This window comes from Micropterus dolomieu, linkage group LG07 (genome assembly GCF_021292245.1).
Source record: "Micropterus dolomieu isolate WLL.071019.BEF.003 ecotype Adirondacks linkage group LG07, ASM2129224v1, whole genome shotgun sequence".
NCBI classification, from domain to species: domain Eukaryota; kingdom Metazoa; phylum Chordata; class Actinopteri; order Centrarchiformes; family Centrarchidae; genus Micropterus; species Micropterus dolomieu.
Window position 1 is genome coordinate 5,755,848 of NC_060156.1, and position 19,941 is coordinate 5,775,788.

Consider the following 19,941-nt stretch of genomic DNA (forward strand, 5'->3'; position numbering starts at 1 on the left):
TAGGCCATTTATCACATTCTAATAATGCCGGGATCCATGAGACGGTGTGAAAAAACTAGACTTTCCAAAAATGAAAAATGACACATTCCTCGGGGGAAAAATAAGAATAAACGGGGAATATATGGATTGAGTTTGCAGAGTCTCCAAAAGTGAATTGCTAATGACACTGCCTAACGCTGAAGGCAAGTTAAAACCTTTTCCCTTTGAATTTTGCTTGCGAGGCAATATTCTATCCAAGGGAGTGGCTTGTAGCCCACTGCAGCTCAATGCTCTAGAGTCTGAACACACACATCCAGACACACAAAATTCAAGACACAGATACCCGCTCAAACGTTCATCCAACCACATGCACCCTCAAAAGGATTATATTCATTATATGAGAGGTATCCAATAGGCTTGGGTGGTATCTGTATTTTTAATACCTTCCTGACAGTTCACGGGTATACGGTATATGTATTTGTGTAAAAAGTCACAAACCAAAAACAATGTAAAAGCTGAGCAGTTAGTGATAGAAGTCATGTATCCAACCGTCGAGCCTACAGTGCAGTGGGTCTAATATGCAGTAAGCCTACTTATAAGTATAAATGTTACATGGCTGTTTGTGGTCAGCTTATAGTCACATAAAACCACTGAGTTCCTGATTCACAAAGTCTGTTTCTACATTGAAGGAAGTGAAAATAAATTAAGTAAAACTATCTCACCAGTAAAAGCAGGAGCAAACATGAAACATCACACTCCACCCAAACAGGTTCTCACCTTGTCCTTGTCTTCCACCAGATCGCTGAGTATATCATCGGGGTCCAGAATCCCTCCGTCACAGTATTCAACATGGTGAGTCCGAACCAGGAAATCTCCTTCCTATCAAACAGGACACAACAAATATAAATCAACGTGTGAATAACCACCTGCTAATCACTCCCCCCCATTACACTTTTAGCATATGCACCAAGCGGGAAGCTTCCGGTCAGCGATCTGATGCGAACGCGGAAGTCCCTGAAACCTGCATTCTATCGAACGGCCAGCAGGGGGCGTTTCTTCTGGTTGCAAAAATAGGTCTGGCTCCATTAGAAATAATGGTAAAATGAGGCTACTTCTCAGCTGAATAATTACCTCAGTAAACACTTTCATAATGACTTTATGGTCTCAGTCGCCAGTTTCATGTCTTCTTCAATACAAAATGATGTTGATTTATTAAATAATGGTCGCATTTATTTTAAAATAGACCATAAAATAAAGAGTATGTTTTAAGGCGGGTTTATCTATGATTGACAAGTCATTACCATGGCGACCTGTCAATCAGGCTAGAGCCGTCTCGTACCCTCGGCACTGTGTAAATTTAACCAGCGCCGTTGAAAAAGCTTATTATTAGGAGTTGGCTGTTCACTTTCTCTGGTGAGTACATTTAGTTTTAAGACTGTTGTTCGCTAGACAAAGTTATCAGCCCTGTTAAAATGAAAGTTAAGGGGAGTTACAGATGCACCTAGCTAAGCAAGCTAGCTAGCGCCACACACGGCCGTCAGCTCCGCCGTATAGTCACTTCTGGGCACTTCCTGGTTGCAAAAACTCGACATGGCGGCGCCCTATCGGCCAAACTCAAGGCTTCAAAACGGCAGGTGACGTCACGATGACTACGTCCACTTCTTATATACAGTCTATGTATATGTATATGTGTCATACCCTCGCCTATCACCATTTAAATAAGTGAAGTCATAAGTACAGAGGACTCAATATTAAAATAAAAAGATGACGGTTGATGGTGCAACAAAACAGTCACTGTAATTTCATAAAAATAATCAAGAGTGTATAACATTTTGTCTATCTGAAACTCCCCTCACCGACCTGACTTTGTATTTATCTTGCAGCTTAAACTCTAGATAAAACAGTATAGCGTCTTGCTTTCTTAATGTGATGTATTTCTAACAAAAGGAAGACACTGGAATAATGTTATAACACAGGGAGGGTTCATCAAAACACAAAATGGAGAAAGGCAGGTTCTCATCAATGGTTTTAATGTTTTAAATTTGTATTCACCCCTATGGTGAAACAATCACATGGGAGTCTTTTCCTAGTAGTACAATAATTTGAGTAAACGTAAATTATGCTATGGAAACTTAGCGAACTATAATAAAACTATATTTTTATTTCATGAGGACTTAAAAAAGGGACTCACAGCAAAAGGTCTCTATTACTGGTCAACAACTCCTTCCCTCTGCTTCTTATTTATACACCTCCCTCTGTTCAACTCCTACCATTTCTGCCCTCTTCTTTGTTTCATTCCTCCTTACATCTTCCACATCTTTCCCCAGGTGCCTTGTACAGATTACAACTCCAGCCTGGCCCATTCGCTTTCCCTCCTCACTCCCCTTCTCCGCCGTGTTGGGTCCGTGATTAATGACATCGACACTGCACTGGACAGCTGACTACATAGAGCTGGTTGTTGAACAACATATTGAGACAACACACACGTTCAAAACGCACAAGCACACAAGCACATACAAAACCACAAACAGCCTGAAGCTAGGTATGAAAGAAAACATTACAGGGTGCTGCTCCATTAAATCACTCTTTCAGGGTCAGGTGTCTGTCACTGCTTTTTCAAAAACTCCCATCAGGAAGAGGGTAAGACAGAGCACTGCCAGTCTCAATGTCAATACCAGTCCTTACAGTAAACTCAGCTCTGCATCAAAACCCTCTTTATGAATCACTTATCCACTCGCACTTTCTAAATAATTTAATGATGTAAATGCGTTTATTTGTACATTTATACCAATTTATCTTTTCTGGTCAGTTCTAAAGACAAATCAACAAGCCAGGTCCCAAAGTTTGAAGCTGCTTGGCTGTGTAAACTTTAGGTGTCTTAAAAGTAGTTTTGGACATGCAACTTAACTGTGTTCATTAAGGCTAGGTCGACAAATAAAGTGTAATAACAAGTTCTTTTCCCCCAAAAGTCAAGTTTGGTTACACTTACTGCGCAGTGGTTCTGCTTTGTAAATATGTCTCATCTATATATAATAATATACATAATGGGTAGGAAATAACACAGAAACAAATAACATTTTGAAATGCACTTAGTTAAGGAAGTAAGACTAGTATTAAGTGTTGTTACACCTATTATATTGGAAAAAAAACTGTTGTTTACTATACATCACTTAAACCGTACTTCACTGATAAGTGGACTGAGATAGGCCCACTTGTTTATGTGTTACATGGGAAAAACTCAACATACTGTGTTCGACTTACTTAATAAACATGTAATAAAAATTAAACATTGTTGTGTTTGCTTACTTTAGATAAAGTATTTATCCCAAGTTAAATTTAGTCCATAAAAAACTTTTTTTCCCCCTATTATTTCACAAAACAAGACATCTCAGTGGCTTTTCAACCATCAATGTTGAACAAGACTCTGACACTGTGGCTGTTTGCACTGTTAAATTGTCTCTCCCTCTTCCTCCCTCCCTTCCTGCTGGAATTCATTGTATGACTCCATTGTAACACTGACTTGGCTGACACCCAGGCCAGATGTATGAGGGAGAAAGATTTTCAAACACTGCATTTACATTGTTTTATTTACTCTTTTGAAAAAGTGTTTATCTTCCTTGAGCACTATCAATCAGGGTGTTGGGGCATATTAACTCTGGGACAACACATGTGAATGGTTTTATGATTACTAGGAAAAATGTCAGTGCTAAAGTGTCATATAAATTTTTGTGTATCTTTTCTGCCGTCAGCTTTGCACATAACATCTCACATCTTGAGACCAGTGTTTTTAATGACAGCCAGGGGTTCAGAATAAGTTCCAATAGTTTTAAATTGGGCCCATACTGTTTTATAGGCAAGCCCTCAATCCATCATCCCGACACGAGCAGTGAGTCACTGCACTGCAAGGACTACGGCTTGACAAAAATACATGATAAACTCTACCATGTTTTACATTTTTAAAAGCAAACAAGACTACAGAGAAGCACAAAGAGTTACATTTTCATTGGCTCGCTTAAAGAAAAACATTACATTCCAGTGAGTGAACACACAAGCAAGAAAATTTTTTTTATATCAACAAAGCCCACTATGGTCATCACGTCCACATCCACAGCCCTAGAGGAGCCAACTTTTTCTCTTCTCTTCAATGTATTTATTTTTTTTTTTTATAATGCTACTGCATTCGTGCGGGAAAAAAATGTGTCACCTGACAAAGATCTACTGATTCTAATTAATAACCATATTAGTCATTTATCAAGCAAAAACTAATTTATCTGTTTAAGTGATGGCGTGTTGTCACTCAGACAGAAGTGTCTTTTATGTTAATGCTCCTTACAACTTCATTCAAGCATGACATTTATGGAAAGAGCCGCATGTTTGCGCGATATTTGGCCCCCGTGAGAGAGAACGATCAGCAGAGAGTGAGTGACAGACCAAGGGAGAACAACGGTGAGTTAAAAATGTTATGACAGTAAGGAAGAAGAGTGTTTTTTGTTCTCTCTCAGGCTGCATCACTGATTTATATTTAAAACTTACTTTACCATCGAAGCCTAACTAATGACTGTTGTGAGCACGAGGGACAATCCCCGTCACTACTCACAGTGAATCCATTAATGTATTTTGTCATCAGTCTCATCATGTAAAGGTAATAGAGAGCAAACTCTGTCTGTATTATAATATCCAACAGTGCACACAAACACTGAATGACACTCTTGTTCAATGCTCACATGCTGTATGTAAAAGATTTTGAATATTCATTTATTCATCCATGTGGTTGGCAGAAATACTTTAAAGACTGTTGGTCAGATTATTACTGTGAGAAGAATCTCCTTAGCAACTTCAAATTGGCTCTTTCACAGTGTTTCCTGGTTTATTAAACTCATTTTATGTATAAGACATAATGACACAAATTTTTAGGTAGGGCCCAATCAAATTTGTTTCCTGTTTTTCTAAGTGACCAGGGTTCTTATTCAGACATGAGACCGAAATGTAAATAACAATCAGATTAACGTAAAGGCTCACCAGGCTGCAGCCTCTGCTGCTCTCTGTGACGCACACACACACACACACACTGCGCCCTGCAGAGAGAGATGCCGTTCCGTCACTGAAGTTCAGTTAGCTCCAAACTACTCGAGCTGCCGACAGCTACGCTCGTTATGTGCAATAAAACCTTCGCGGGTAAAAAGACAATACTTATCAGTACACCTGTCTGTAAGGTAAACATGTAGAAAGGGTTCATTTTAAACTGCTCTGTCCTCAGTCTGTCATCCTGTATGTTATATACAAGCACAGCTAACGTTAGCTTGCCAATTAGCCAAATGTTACAAACAAGCTAAATAGAAAGCTGTCTGTCTGTGGCATAGACTGGTCTATGCACATTGCTGAAAACTTAGCTACTGGCTGGGACAAACCAGCCGCTCCCTCCTTCCACCAGGTAACCTTACCTGCAGGCCGTGAATAACAGCAGAGACAAGGAGGAGGAGGAGGAGGGACGGATACAGACTGATTTCTAAATGTCATTCACTATTGTGATGTCAGATATTGACTTTACATAGTGACTTTGCTGTTTGCTCTAGAAAGAATATTTAGCTGTATTTAAAATATTACATTTTAATCCTGTAATTAATTTTAAAACAACCAGGCAGCTATGCACACAAGATTCTGTTTATTTATCGCAAATGATATGTCATCTCAATATATAACAACGTAATCGCACATGAATATTTTCCTCATATCGTGCAGGCCTACCTCATGCACGTTGGGTCTGGTCCTAAATAACTGTCACCAAATAATAGTAAAGTATCGATAGTGGTATTGATAGAGAATCGGATCATTAAGTAGTCTCAATAAGGGTATTAATATCAATAAAAATTAACGATCCCCCATCCCTAGTAGAGAGTGCAGGTTTTGGACCAGATCCTGGAGCTTCCTTCCACTAACTACTACGTGATAACAATGTGACAACCTCCAACAGCTTAATTTCTTTGGTGACCTGCTGTTGTTTTAAGGTTAACAACCTCCTTTGATCTCATGTTACAGTAAGCAAGCCTTACAGCTTAGAATGCGCTAAGAGATAAGAACTGTGAGCGTCCCGATCTAATCTGATATTCAGGGGAAGTGCATGGATAATGTGTTACATATCTTTTGTGAGCTGCAGAAACTCTGTGCCTCCAAGTCTTTTAGTTTACAAACCTAGAGGGACACTCAGGGAAATTGAAAGACTAAAGATAAGACTTGTAAACACACTGATCTAATCTGAAAATGGGGGGGATTAGCACTTAATACAGTGTTTTGCCTGATACTATTGCAGATAATCACGGGCAATTTGACTCTCAGGACATGATCTTGAAATTATTATTATGTTTTAGTAAAATTCCAACAGAGTTAAAGCACTATGTAGATTATTCAGTGATGTCAGGTATGTTTAACCCCCTCCACCTTTCCTCCATTCTTTATCTTTATCTAACAGTAAGCCTCTCTAGTCTGCCAGCTGACTCAAGAGTTTGATATGCATTCTGCAAAAAATGTGGACTTGGGTACACCGCAAAACACTTTAAGCAAACTCTGGAGCTCATGCGGTCTACACAAAATGTGAAAGGAATCCGGTCCACACACTTGCAGCTGAATACTGCAACAGGTTGAGTCTGTGGCAGCTCTCGTCAATACCACCAGAAAAAAATAAAACATTTCCAATATTTAGGTGCTAGGCCAATAATATAAAGTATTATTGCTAGAAAGTATTATTTGGTAGAGGCAGTGACATCTGATGCAGCACCTATTTCTGGAAAAATAACTAAATCTGTGTTAAATTTCCCCTTGACCCATCTTGTGATTCTGCAGTAACAAAGTCTTCTGTGAAAAGCAAGGCAAGAAAATTGCTGGTGGAAATGCCATGGTAACCGTTACTCACCATGTTAACATTTCAGTATTCACATTTCTCTTCTAATTACTTAAAGTTAGGTTTATCTTGACGGTTCAAATATAATATAATGTGATATAATATTAATATTTACCAGCCAGGGTAAGCTGCATACAAGGATATTCATTCTTACATATTAATGGTTTAGCATGGCAAGCTTGTCAGGCTGATTTGGAAAATGCCATTACACCCTACATACCTGAACAGAATAAAACAGAATAATATTACAACAGAATAGAATAGAAAAGAATCGTATTAGACTAGAAAAGAATAGCTTTCAGGCTGGATCAACACATTCACTTTTTGAGTGCAGAGGAGGCGGCACATGTCTCCTCCCTGCCTCTCCCTCCCTCTCAGAAATAATTGCCTGGGCTGTGGCATAGGGCCAGGATGTTTTACTATTTTATCAGCGTGTTTGGCAACGCCTCATCAGCATTCCTGCACTGGATAATGAAAACTACAGCACACACCCATATAGGCAGGAACCCTTTCATACACATCCACCTTACAATCTATATGTGCAAGTGTAAGCATATACATGCGCAAACACACCCTATATTTAAGAGCCACCTCTTACCCAAATTTCACTTAAAAAAATTTATATATACACACTGATGTGTTGATGTGACTGTCCAGTTTGATATATTCAGAACACAGAATACTAAACCAGAAACCGCAAAGGCAGGAATCCATAAACACACAACCACACGCTTGTGTGGTTGGTCAAAGGTAATTAAGAAGTCTGTCAACAAGCTGATAACTTCCTGACAACTCCCCAGGAAAAACAGCCTCCGCTTTCCTCTCTCCCTCCTCTTTCTACGGCCATGCTTCCTCTTCGCCATGCTATGCCAGATAAGTCCCTTAAAACATTCATCAACTTTGTTCTGATTTTTTTTCAGAAGGTTTGTTCATTTCCTCTCTGCTACCGCTCTACAAGAACCTTCTGTATTGTTTTTTTTACTTTGATGCAACTTTTGTTCTCCTTTTCACCTACCGCAATTTCTGCTTTGCCTCCATGTTCATCCATCAACAGTGATGGCTCCATGCTATAGTTGGCAGCAAGCTGTGTTTGTTGCTTGGTTTTATAACTATGTACTTAGTTCCCTGATGTACTGAGTGAGGTGAAAGACTGAGTGACAGGGTACTGACTGACAGATCTGTGAAGATCACCCCCCAAACTTCAACAAATATCTGAAAGGGACTCTTTCTTGGCCTTGGGTTGCTCGATTACCAAAATGACCAAGATGACCAAAATCATAATCACAATTAGTTTGGTCAATATTGCTTATTACTAATTGACTTGGGAAGGATCATGCATTTATTGAACTGTTAAAAATAAATCATTTTATATTATTATATATGCATTATAGGCATGCAGTGATTACAGGATTTCACTATTAACCGCACTTTAAAATGTCACGGTTAATTAATCGTAAAGGCTCCGCTACACCGAGTGTTTCTGTTGCTGAACGAAACTGTGGCAACTTCCACAAAATGAAAATAAAGTTACAGGAGCGGCTCGCGCGCACGCCGCAGTCAAATCAGTTGAACTTTAGCGCTGAGTAGCTTCCATGCAGTGCAAATCGCTTCTTTTCTGAAAGGGCCTTTATGGAAGACAGAACGTCGTCCTCTCAAGACATTCACTCACTGGACATTTAACGTTACATCCTGTTGCCTCCTCCGGTCTGTGTTGAGAAAATGTTGCCAGGTGTAAAACACTAACATACATCAGGCACTTATTGATTTTCAGGACTACCAATTATTTGCATTTCAGTTAACACTGCACTCAATTTCTTTCTATCATTTTCACTAAAACATATGTACGGATGAGAGTTGATGACAGTAACAGTTCAGTTTATTCCCCTCCTTTATAACAATTTCCCCTGGGGATAGAAATATAATTGTTAATGTAATTAAATATAAAAAATCAACTTAAGTCATAACTAGTGTTGTGAAATTAATTAATGCATAATAATCGTAATAATCATGAAACTGTGATTATTTCTCTGACAATAATCGTACCAACAAAATCTGTAATCGTTAGATAATTTTTCCAACATTTTAAATTTAAGAGGATGACAGCAATGCAGTGTTTCACTAGGTTGACTGCTTGGAAGGGCAGACAGGTGAACTACTGAGCTGATGACAACTCGTTCCGTAACAATAGGGCTGTACGTAACGATTATTTTTCAAGTCGATTAATTAACGATTAATCTAACGATTAATCTATTTTGTGTATTCTAAAGAAAAAATAGTTGCCATTACTCGATTAACATACCAATTTATCCAAAATAAATATCAAAAACGTGTCTAATCAATAATATTTCATTCAATCATCCTCATGAAGCACATTAGAATGACAATAGTAGCATTAAAATAATCAAATTTTCACATCACTTTTGTGTTGTGATAACAACACAACAGACATTAATTAGGCCTACTTTACTTAAAACTTTTCTGACATGGATTTATGTCAATATTGAATAATGCAGTATGATAATCAAATCTATTTCTGCATCAGTGTGGGGCAAAGAAAACAACTAAAAGGATTCACAAACTACAGACAGTCACGGATCGTCTGTTATGATAGACTCAGCTCATTCGCTCATACGTGGCCGTTATATAAACAGAAAATATGAAACGGCCGAACATTAGATGACACACGTTATGTTACCATGACAGCAGGGGGTCAGAAATTACTTTTACACAAGAAGGCGATGAAGAACGGAGTAGCACGTTGTTGAGTGTCTGTCTAAAATACTCTTGTAGCTGGAGCTTGTCTGGGGAAATCCCTCTATCACTAACACCAGATGCAGCAACGCAAGTAATCCGAGTCGACATATTTACGTAATCGATTATATCGACAAATGCAGCACAATCATTTTTGTATTTCGAATATTTTGTTTTCATAATTGTTCAAAGCCAAAATTGTGATTTAAAACAAAATACGATTAATCGCCCAGCCCTATTACTTAGACGAGACTTTTCAATACAGTAGCATAAAAAAAGTCTGGTGTATCCCACACACAAAGACATCAGCGCTCTCTATTTGCCTTTATCCCTTTGGTTCCACACTGAGTAAAAGAAAGAGTTATACAAACTCTAATAATAAGGCTGTGATCAATGTGAAAGACATTTTAAAAAATCTATGCAACTAAAACACAAAACAACTCAACTTAAGACAAAACATCAATCAGTGAAACATCGCTTTAATGCCAAAGTGTTAGCGTCTCTTAAGCACCACGGTGGGAAAACTAACAGAGCAGCTGATAAATGGGACTGCCAGTGACAGTTAGCTACAGAGTACACATGCAGGAAAACACAAGATTAAAAAATGTTGCTAATACAAGCAGCATACTTTCTGAGTAGGATGCAGCAACTAGGGAGGAGGGGAAGAGAGAAAGCGAGCTGTCTCTGTGACAATTTAAAAACATGATTTGCCAAGCACTGGGAGGGAGGATTAGGGACTGGACTGCTCTACAACACACATATCCTGGCTTTCTAATCCTGGAACACATTAACAGCCATAATTACACCGCTACAAAAGATTAGTGTTGCAGGGAAATGACTGAGTGATGGGAGCAGAGCGAGAAAGATACAGAGAGAAACAAATACAAAAGGGAAAAGAGGGAATGAGATGAAGCAATTAAGGAAAATATGTATTCTCCATCCCAGATAGGAAGAACGAAAGGGGGGGAGAAAGACATTCAGGAGGAGGGGGTCAAAGGACGTGAAAGGGGAGTATGAACATAAACAGAAGGAGCAAACTTAAAATGTCTAAACAAACAAGGAGAAGAGAAAGAGGCCAAAGCTATGGAAAAAGTGGGAATGACAGCAGAAGGAGAAATAAAAACAGAAATTACAAAGGGGAATGTAAAGAAGTGCTGACAAAGGTGTGGGAGAGAGTAGGAGGAGAGAAAGGACGGAAGAGCAGGCCAAAACACATACAGGAAAGTATTTCAACACGAGACCTAATCGATAGAGGAGGAGGTGCTTCATTACACACATCGCAGCAGTAGCAAAACACACCTGGAGCACTCACTCGGTCTCTCAGTGATCGTCACATAAAATGTTGCTGCTCTTGTGCGTGCCCTACTGAAACTAAAATTCATTTTTGCTAAGTCCTTCATGTTTGTTTTGACCTGTGTACTTATTAAGTAAAAGCTGTTATTACCAACACGAAGAAATGTAAATTCTATTTATTTTTCTGCAGTGACAGAGTCTACTAGAGAGCCCTTCTGGATAACACTTTTTTTTTTTTAATAAGTGTTATCCAGGCGGGCATGAATTTTTGATTCAAACTAATAATGTTGGTACAGGCGAATTGATTTAAGTTCTTTATTTGTCACATGCACAACAATTACTTTGAAGCAGTAGCTGGCAATGAAACCCTTAAAATTCCTGCTGGGTTGGTATAACGTCTGCTGTAATATCACTTAAAGTTAAGCGATGCTTAGTTATTCGAGCAATCCCCACGCGACTCTGCGTCCCTGTACTCATGGTCAAAAATTTACAACCGCCTAATGCGGGAAAGATAAACTGTGCTCACCGGCCAGGACCAGGTTTACCAGCTGAGACTAATGTGACCCTCACTCCCCACTGTACCTATAGTGAAGGCAGCAAATCAAAGCAGCTTGAATTTCTAATCGTGACTCAGAGGTTAGCTATATTACATTTTAAAAGTTGTTTGCTTGTCATCTTGCTGACAGACCTGACATAGCATGACATCATCATGTCGGAACATATGACATTTATTCCCCATGTCATACAGGCACTGAATGCAAAATGATTGCATTTTTATTGTGTTTTCTTGTAGGTTGTAACGTACCTCATTTCCACCTGCTGCTGGTGTTTTCAGCTCATGGCACTATTGTTGTTGTATGTTTAATGGTGGTATTGTGTTGTATTCTTAACTGAATTCTTGATGTATGACAACTGTGGTGTCATGGTTGTATTTCTGTTTTTGGAGAAGTCAAAGACAGATATTCCACTACAGCGGACAATAAAGTCTCATCAGTTTGATCCATTAATTGCAACTAAATCACAGAAAAATGTTTGTTTTGGGTTCTAACAGCTGTAGTTATGGCGGGTTGTGTTTTTTCGTGTTATAGAGTTGTTGACTCAAGCAGTCCAGCAGTCAAACTCACAAGATAAACGCAAAGCAAGTTTTACATTTTTATTGTGTGTGAAACAGGAATTACAAAGGGCCCTGAATATGTGTCTCTATTGATGGTCAAATGCATGAAGTTTGGAGGTTGGAAGCTGGAGTTTTCCAGCGCAGACACGGAGTCTGACAGCAATTGCTCAAGGCTGGTTCACTCTGAATACCAGCTCCATACAGCTGGTCCTACTACACTGAACATATGACATTTATTCCCCATATCATACAGGCACTGAATGTATCAATATATCATCATGCATTGCGCTGATAGAAAAAAAAAAAACAGTCCACCAACCGATTGTCCAGCAGCAATGACCGAAAGTGTCCAAAAGTGTTGCTTTCATTTTGCGGGTGAGCTCACTATATAGTCCTCTACATACAACTCACTAGATAGGGAGTAGGGAGTAGGGAATGAGTGGTGTTTTTGGACACAGCCAAGGACATGTTGATGAGGTGCAGGAACAGTTTGAGATAAAGTGCAACAATGACTTTGATTGATAGTGTTTTTTTACTGAAAAAGTTTTTAATAGTGGTTGTCAATCTGATGTTATCTAATTATGAACGTCACTTTAAAGATAAAGATGAGTTTGCATACTAAAAACTTAAGGTAATTATTTTTAGTCATATAATACTGGATGCAGTTTTATGGCCAGTAAAAAAAAACTTTATGGCTGGTAAAATTTCAGTTTACCCGCCACTGGCAGATGAGCCAAAAAGTTATTTTTGGAACCTGTCGGTACTCCATGTCCTGACATAAATCACAAGGTAACGTACTGAGTAATGTGGTTACAGCCTGATCAATTGCTGTCACCACAACTGGACCCAAAAAAGCAACACAGTTACCGCTAGGCAAACCTTTTTCACAGCTGACATTTTGACTTCTCATATCACAAAAAGCACAGGTGAAACAAACGGCATTAATGATGGCTCAGTTGCATCTGGTGTCCCAGTCAGCCATGTCAGTGAACCAAAATGCACAATAACAGGACCCTGGAACTAGCTCACCTCAATGGAATGCATTCGTTTTTAGTGTTATCAACTACACTTGTGCTTTTCCTGCCACGACATACCAAAATGTGAAAAAGCAGGTCGTCATAGGTCAGTCAACAGCTGCCAATGGAAACACCTGCACAGAAACTCAAAGCTTAAACACTGTTCCCACAAATGTTCAAAACCGGTTTTGTACCCTCATTACTGTTTATATCTCCTTACACAAAAAGTGAGAATAACTGAAATTTAAACACTTAAACATTGCTGCTGATTATACCCAGTTGCCCGTCCAGTTAGTTTAGAGAGTTAAAAATTATAAACGTAACTATTCACCTCTACTTCTAGGCAGAGTAACCTCATAATGAACAGGAGGTGAAGGAGGAAGTCTTCAAAGAGGAAGAAGAGTTCAAATGGAAGGTATGCAAGGGTTCCCACTATGTGGAGAGCCATGTGGAGGGTAAAGAGGTGATGTACTTGTGAGAAGGGAAAGGATGATAAATAAGATGAAGGGGGTGCAAAAAAGGTAGAGGGAGAAAGAAAAAAGAGGAGGGTGGGAAAAAAAATGAGCGCATCTGCAAGTGCTGTCTCAGTGTGTGTCTCACATAAACACAAACACACGGCTTCAACAGCTCCCCCTCAATCACAACTGAGGCCATCTATCTATATGACTGCTGTGCTCTTTGAATAATGGAGCCAATATGAAGCGAGTCACTGAGAAGATTTGGTCGTCTGATGGGGGTCAAAGGGTTCATGCCCTGTGAGCAGTGCAGGGAATCAACAGCAGTCATAAAGGAATCACAAGAAGGAATGATTTGCATGTTTCGCTTACAACTAAAGTGGAAACGACTCGGGCCTGCTTCTGTCTGGACCATCACAATTCATATCAGATATGCTTTTAATTTTTTATGCAGCAATTATGGAGAACTGGACCTCCATGACTCTATCTAATTTCCCAAGACTTTCCCGAGGCTGTGAAAATCATATGGCCCTTTCATGACGTAAAAATGACAGAGCTTTCGATTATTCTTTTATGACTTCAGGGAAAACCACAAATGTTATGAAAGTGCTGTTTCATAAAAAGTTATCTCGCCTCTTCTCTAAGTCTGTCAGTTCATAAAAATCCTGAACCCTTATTACAAAACTACTACTGAGAATGAATAATGCAACTGATGGCTCAAAGGTCAAACAGCCTCAAAAAGAGTTAAAATTACACTTGTTCATGCTTTCTTTCATGTTCTTGGGCAAAATGGACTATGGTGGTATGGTATCAATGCAAATGAAACGTTATTATACAGCTACAATGACTGCACTGTTGCACAGTGGCACTGTGGCCACTCAAACAAATGAGCAGCATTTACATAAAAAAGCTTCCATCATAACGGCCCTACAAGGTGAAAACATTTTAAAATGTACCTGCCATAGTGTCAGTAGAGAGTTACTTTCCAGTCATAGTACTTTTTTAATGGCACGCATCAAAAACTGGAATTTAAACATTCATAACAAGTACCGTAAAACTTCAATTAAAAGTCTAGTCCCAATTACACCCTTTTACTGGCCTGGTGCACACTAGGGCTGAACGATTTAGGGAAAAAAATCTAATTGCGATTTTTCTGCCAGATATTGCAATTAAAATTCGATTTGCGATTTTTTATTTATTGAAGTTCTGCTAAAGTTCAGTATTCGCTGCCAGTCTATTTTTAACGGAAGCTATGTCATGCAGCACAGAGCAGATGAACCAGGCATGAAGTCAGACACAGAGTGGTATAGAGAATCTGGTCTATTTCCAAAATAAAACACCCTTTGCAGGCTCCTGATCGTACATCAACAATAAACACAGTTAAAACAGACAAAAGAAACAGTTTAACTATGTAGTGTCCTTAAACATGGCAGAAGCACAAAAATCAAGGACAACTGAACACGTCAGCAAAATCAGACAGGTAAAACGCTCTTATTCTACAATGCTCCATGTGGATATGTAACGTTAGCCTGCCGGGAGCGGAACGGGCTCACAGAGAGCCGTTATCCAAAGTTGAAGCACACAAAATTACAAATTAACAACATGTTAACAACGTGTAGGCTAAACGCTCCACTGCTGAAACACTTCCGTGTGAGTTGACGCTGGAAAAAACCGTGGCACAGCTGCCGCCTGTGTTGGTTCGCCTGACCCCATTATCCAACACGTTATCCTCTTAGTTTTGTTTGATTTTAGAAAATGTACACGCCCTGTGCCCGCTCTGATTGGTGAGTAGGACCGTAACAGGAGGTGCATGGTGCTTGAGATTGGTGAGCAGATCTGTCACACAAGGATGACAACGGAATGAATTTCTAACTGCAGGACTGTTTAAAACTAACTGTTTAAAATTAACCTATATTTTAATCGCCGTCTTCACGATTAGGTAATCACGTTCTTTCAAATCGCAATGTCAATTTGAAAACGATTAATCGTTCAGCCCTAGTGCATACCAGTCACCCCTCCCGATTTTTACCCGGTTCTCCTGCATTTTACCATCCTCTTTCGGTATCCATCCTGGTAAGCGGCTTAGATCGGACATACAAATATGAATATTTACACTTTGTAAGAGCAGTTAGATTCGCCACAATTCAATCATTCAATTCATCTTAGGGAAACAATTCAGACTTGAAAAAAAAAAAAAAACAACTTACTTTTATACAAGTAATATTAAGACTGGTTGAAATAAACAATTTGACAGTAGCCTAATTCCTCTCTTTGCTGAGCAAGAGTTTTGCACAAAGATAGTAAAAGCTCTGTCCCATAAGCCGCATTTCATCTAGAGTTCAATGTTTGAAACAACAAAGTAAAGGCCACGCTCTTAATTTAAGTTTTACGGTATTGCATGGTACCAAAAACCCAGTACCTGGTACCACCTGGTCGTAGGTGGGTACACGTGCCATCTCTTCTGAAAATGTTCTTATTTGTTTTGCAAAAACCAACATCTTTGGGAAAACAACAATCTGCAAACGTCGGCATGCTGGTCTGCATTTTAGGGCTGTGTGACATCTAAAACTATCCACTACTGTATTGCACTCAGCAAATAATTGATTGCTCAAAATAATAAACAATAAAACACAGTTGCCTGGATTTGGAGCAGCTACGCCAAAACATACAGTTCATACAGTGTCACAACATTGCATATTCTCCCTAGAGGCTAATTGTGAGTGCTACTTGAAAAAGGGAGGTGCACTTCAAAACTTAGGGACGGTACCTGTTCCAGGAGTTTTCTGTATCTCTGCGTGGCTTGCTGGATGAGGTCTCTCACAGTCCACCCCTCTTTGCAGGGCACCACCACACCTGTCTGCCCAAATGTCACAGTCACCTTCATTGTAGCACTCTCCACTTCATTCACAAGACGCAGGCCTTCTCGGGATGTGGGTGATGAACAGTGGTGATGATAACACAGTACTGTAACCGCAGAATGTCCCAAAGCAACTTCTTCAAAAGTCACAGTGCTCCTTCGTAGCTCCTTATAAGACTGTCAAATGTCTTTAAGGTCTGTCCGTGCCATTCCTAACGACCACAACTCACGGTGATGATAAGTAATGTAAATCCGACTCTCTCATACTATGTTCATCAGGGTTATCGCTCCCTTTCTCACACCTTCACAACAGGTAACATCTAAACAAGTGTTGACGCTACTCAGCTGCTCCATGTAAAAACGTTAAAAACACTGCGGTCTTTTCATGATGGAGTTGAGTGTTCGCTGGTAAACGAGAACTGTGTGTCATGCCATTTCTTTCTGGGAGCAAACTGACGCTAACTCTTGTTAACTTCCCTTGACAGACGTTAGCCGCCTCTCAGCTAGCTCCACTTGGCTAAAAATGATTAGCTTGATACTGTAACCTGGCCCGGCACGAGACAACAAGCAAAGGATGAAAGATGTGTCCCACACGCATTACATATCCTCGAGCCCCTCTTTACTACATCGGATGATTTGTTACTTCTTGTTTTGACAGATGAACAAAAAGTTTACCCAAACTTTCCCATCAGAGTTAGCGAGCGGAGTCGCTACGCCGGCTAACATTAGCAACCTTAGCTGAACTTTTGAGGGAGGGATGCAGTCGCTCGGGCATCACTCCATAACTTTTTCCTCTCGCAAGTTTCCTTCTTCCCGGCGGCCAGGAGCATCCACTTAATCACCGACACGCACAGTAAGGCAACGTGTCCGTTAATTTTCACACTACAAAGACAAAGGCGAAGTGAAACTGTTAACTGACCACAGACGACACTGTGTGTTGGAAAAGTTTTGAGATTCCTTCACTGCCGTCCGCTCCTGGCCAGTTCCTGACCAGCTCCTCCACAGCCTGTTACTGTCACTTTCTTAAAGGGGAAGCATTCAAATTGTTGCCAGAGTTGAAGAGAGGAAAGATAATGCTCTATTCACATTAATGGGACCACATTCTCACTTACAGCGACTGCTTCAACAGCAAGATATGGTGTGCAGGGAAAACAAAAGCACGGGTGAGAAGGGACACTAGTAATACCAGAGAGATCTGAATTCATCTTTTGGGAAAACATTTTCTAAAAGCATGCGGCAACTGCTTCGGTTGTGGAAAACATACTCAAACCCTTTATTTAAATAGCACTATTGTACTGCGTAAGTACGTATTAAAAGTAACAGTCCTGCACTCAAAATGATTAAAGCTGCATTCATTCATTTTTTTTTTTTTTTGGGCCACTTGGAATAATAACAACAACAACATGAATGCATTATTACCATATACAGTTGTATGACTGTGTTAGCATACAATTACCAATTTACACATGTGGCAGACACACAGCAACATTAGCACTCACTCACCTGATAAATGTAAAATTCACTCTCAATTTTGGCTCCGTTGAGGTCTCCAAAACAACGCGTTAAAATATGCTAAAATGCTCTGTAGAACTGAGGAGAGCAACATAGTTGGGTGCAAATTTTCTCTGTGGGTTTGTCACTACCAGAGACCCCTTTCAAATAACACTCAGCACTCATTTTTAGCCTGCTCAAATGTAGAAAGTAAAAGTACTACTTTTGACTAATGACGGCACTATAGACCTTTTTCACAGAGAACATTTGGACATGTCACAGTAGGAAAATCACAGGTGTAAATAATAAAATGAATGATGGCTGAGTTCCATTTAGCTGCTTCAGGTTCAGGATCCTTGTATTGTGCATGCTGGCTCTCTGTCACACTGTCATGGTTTACTGGCACACTAGAAGAGAGCCATCATTTTAGTTTATTTAATGCTTTTTGTTTATTAAATGTTGTTTTTTTCCTTATTGTATGTCACTTATAAAAAGGCAAAACATATTATTCATAGAAAATAAAATACAAAATACATAAAAAGACGTCAGTCTGGCAGAAATATTATATAATATTATTATAAATATTATTAATAGTAAATGTAGTAGATGTTTTACCTTTGTAAACTCTATATTCGACATGCATGCATGGACGGATCCACATTAATACAGCAGACTGTAAATTGGCATCTTACGAAAACTTGAAACCTAATCAATGCCCTTAAAAATCTCCCACTGGCTAGTAGCTCAGTAGCTCAGCATCATAATGTTGAAGCCCACAAAAATACTGTATTTACAAAACATTTTGGCTTTTCACAGTTTGACTCATCTTCAAAGAGGAATCCCCTCCCCATGAGGTGGAGTTTGGCTTTGTAATTAGCAGCTCAAACGTATGCATGTGTATGTCTGCTAATTGATTTGGGCTAGGTTTAGTTTCTGGGTCACTGAATTCCATTGCTTCTAATGAACCCCGGGGGAGGAGGAACATTGTGCATGCATGCATTTTTTTCTTCTTTCTTTCTTTAGTGAAAGTTTCAAAGTTAGATGAACACTTGAATAATCATTTAGGATATGATTTTTGGAATGTTTGAATTAAGAAGCAAACACATTTCTTTTTTATAACTTCATGTTTCTTTGACTTTAAGATAATTCCACAAACAACATGTATATAGTATTAATGACAGTGACTTTTCATTAACGTAATAATAGAAGATTAATGGACTGTTAGCTGGGTTTATATCAGCATAAAGAATCAACTTTAATTATTTGGATTAATCTTTGTCACCATCAATTTGAACTTCATTTGTCCTGCAAACTAAATGACAAAACACGTTCTTTGTCCATGCCCGTTCAATTTAAAATTTAAAAGCTATTGCTCTATGACATATATACACTTATTTTTATATTATTTTGTACTTTATTTGTAGGGACAGCTTGATCTGACTTTCTTTAGCCAACCCTTACACCCAATCTTAACCCACCTGCTAAAAACAGGGTTCCCACTTTGGTTTAATTTTTCTCTCGCAGGGATACACACGCTTGTGTTCAAACCTTGCCCAGTTGATCCATATGGTTGCTCATTCCCCCTCCTCACCCCATATGGTAAAATCCTATCCTCAGCAGTGTTCTGTGTTGTGCCTCCTCCATTATGAACTGTTATGAACCACAGCGAACATGCTAGGATGTGAATGCTCCCCTGTTGTGTGGCCAGGTGCATCCAGGCCCTGGCAAACAAATCAATATGGGTGGTAGAACATGTTCTGCTTTAAAAAAAAAAAAAAAAAAGAAAGACAGAAAGAAGGAAAATTAAGGGCAAAGTGGGGGAGAGGAGAGCATTATAAGTTGCTCTTGTAACACATGCAGGATGGAAACACATAGGGTACACATAGAGTATATACTATCCATAAAATAACTTCATTACATGGACACATCCTTTACAGTCTCATCACCCCTGCTACTGAAATAACAGTTTAATTATGTTGAAGATCATATACTCATATTTTCCATATGCATCATCCATCATGTTTCTAAATCCTCCCAAGCAACCTCAGATCAAATGTGTTACCAGAAGGCGTTCAGAGGTGAGAATGAGA

General features: G+C 39.2%; 1 protein-coding gene across 3 annotated transcripts in view; it reads right to left on the minus strand.

The window, feature by feature from the left end:
- Nucleotides 1-17,361, minus strand: part of pard3bb (par-3 family cell polarity regulator beta b) — a 232,692-nt gene extending 215,331 nt beyond the window's left edge. Inside the window, exons 1-2 of one of the 3 annotated variants that reach the window (XM_046054894.1) lie at nucleotides 16,271-17,359; nucleotides 757-858 (exon numbers count right to left, since the gene is read on the minus strand). In XM_046054894.1, coding sequence (XP_045910850.1) covers nucleotides 757-858; nucleotides 16,271-16,387 — 219 coding nt within the window. In that variant the 5' untranslated portion in view covers nucleotides 16,388-17,359. Of the gene's footprint in view, nucleotides 1-756; nucleotides 859-16,270 lie in introns of all 3 variants that reach the window. The other 2 variants (XM_046054895.1, XM_046054896.1) reach the window with 2 other exon arrangements.
- Between the last annotated feature and the right edge of the window lie 2,580 nt (nucleotides 17,362-19,941).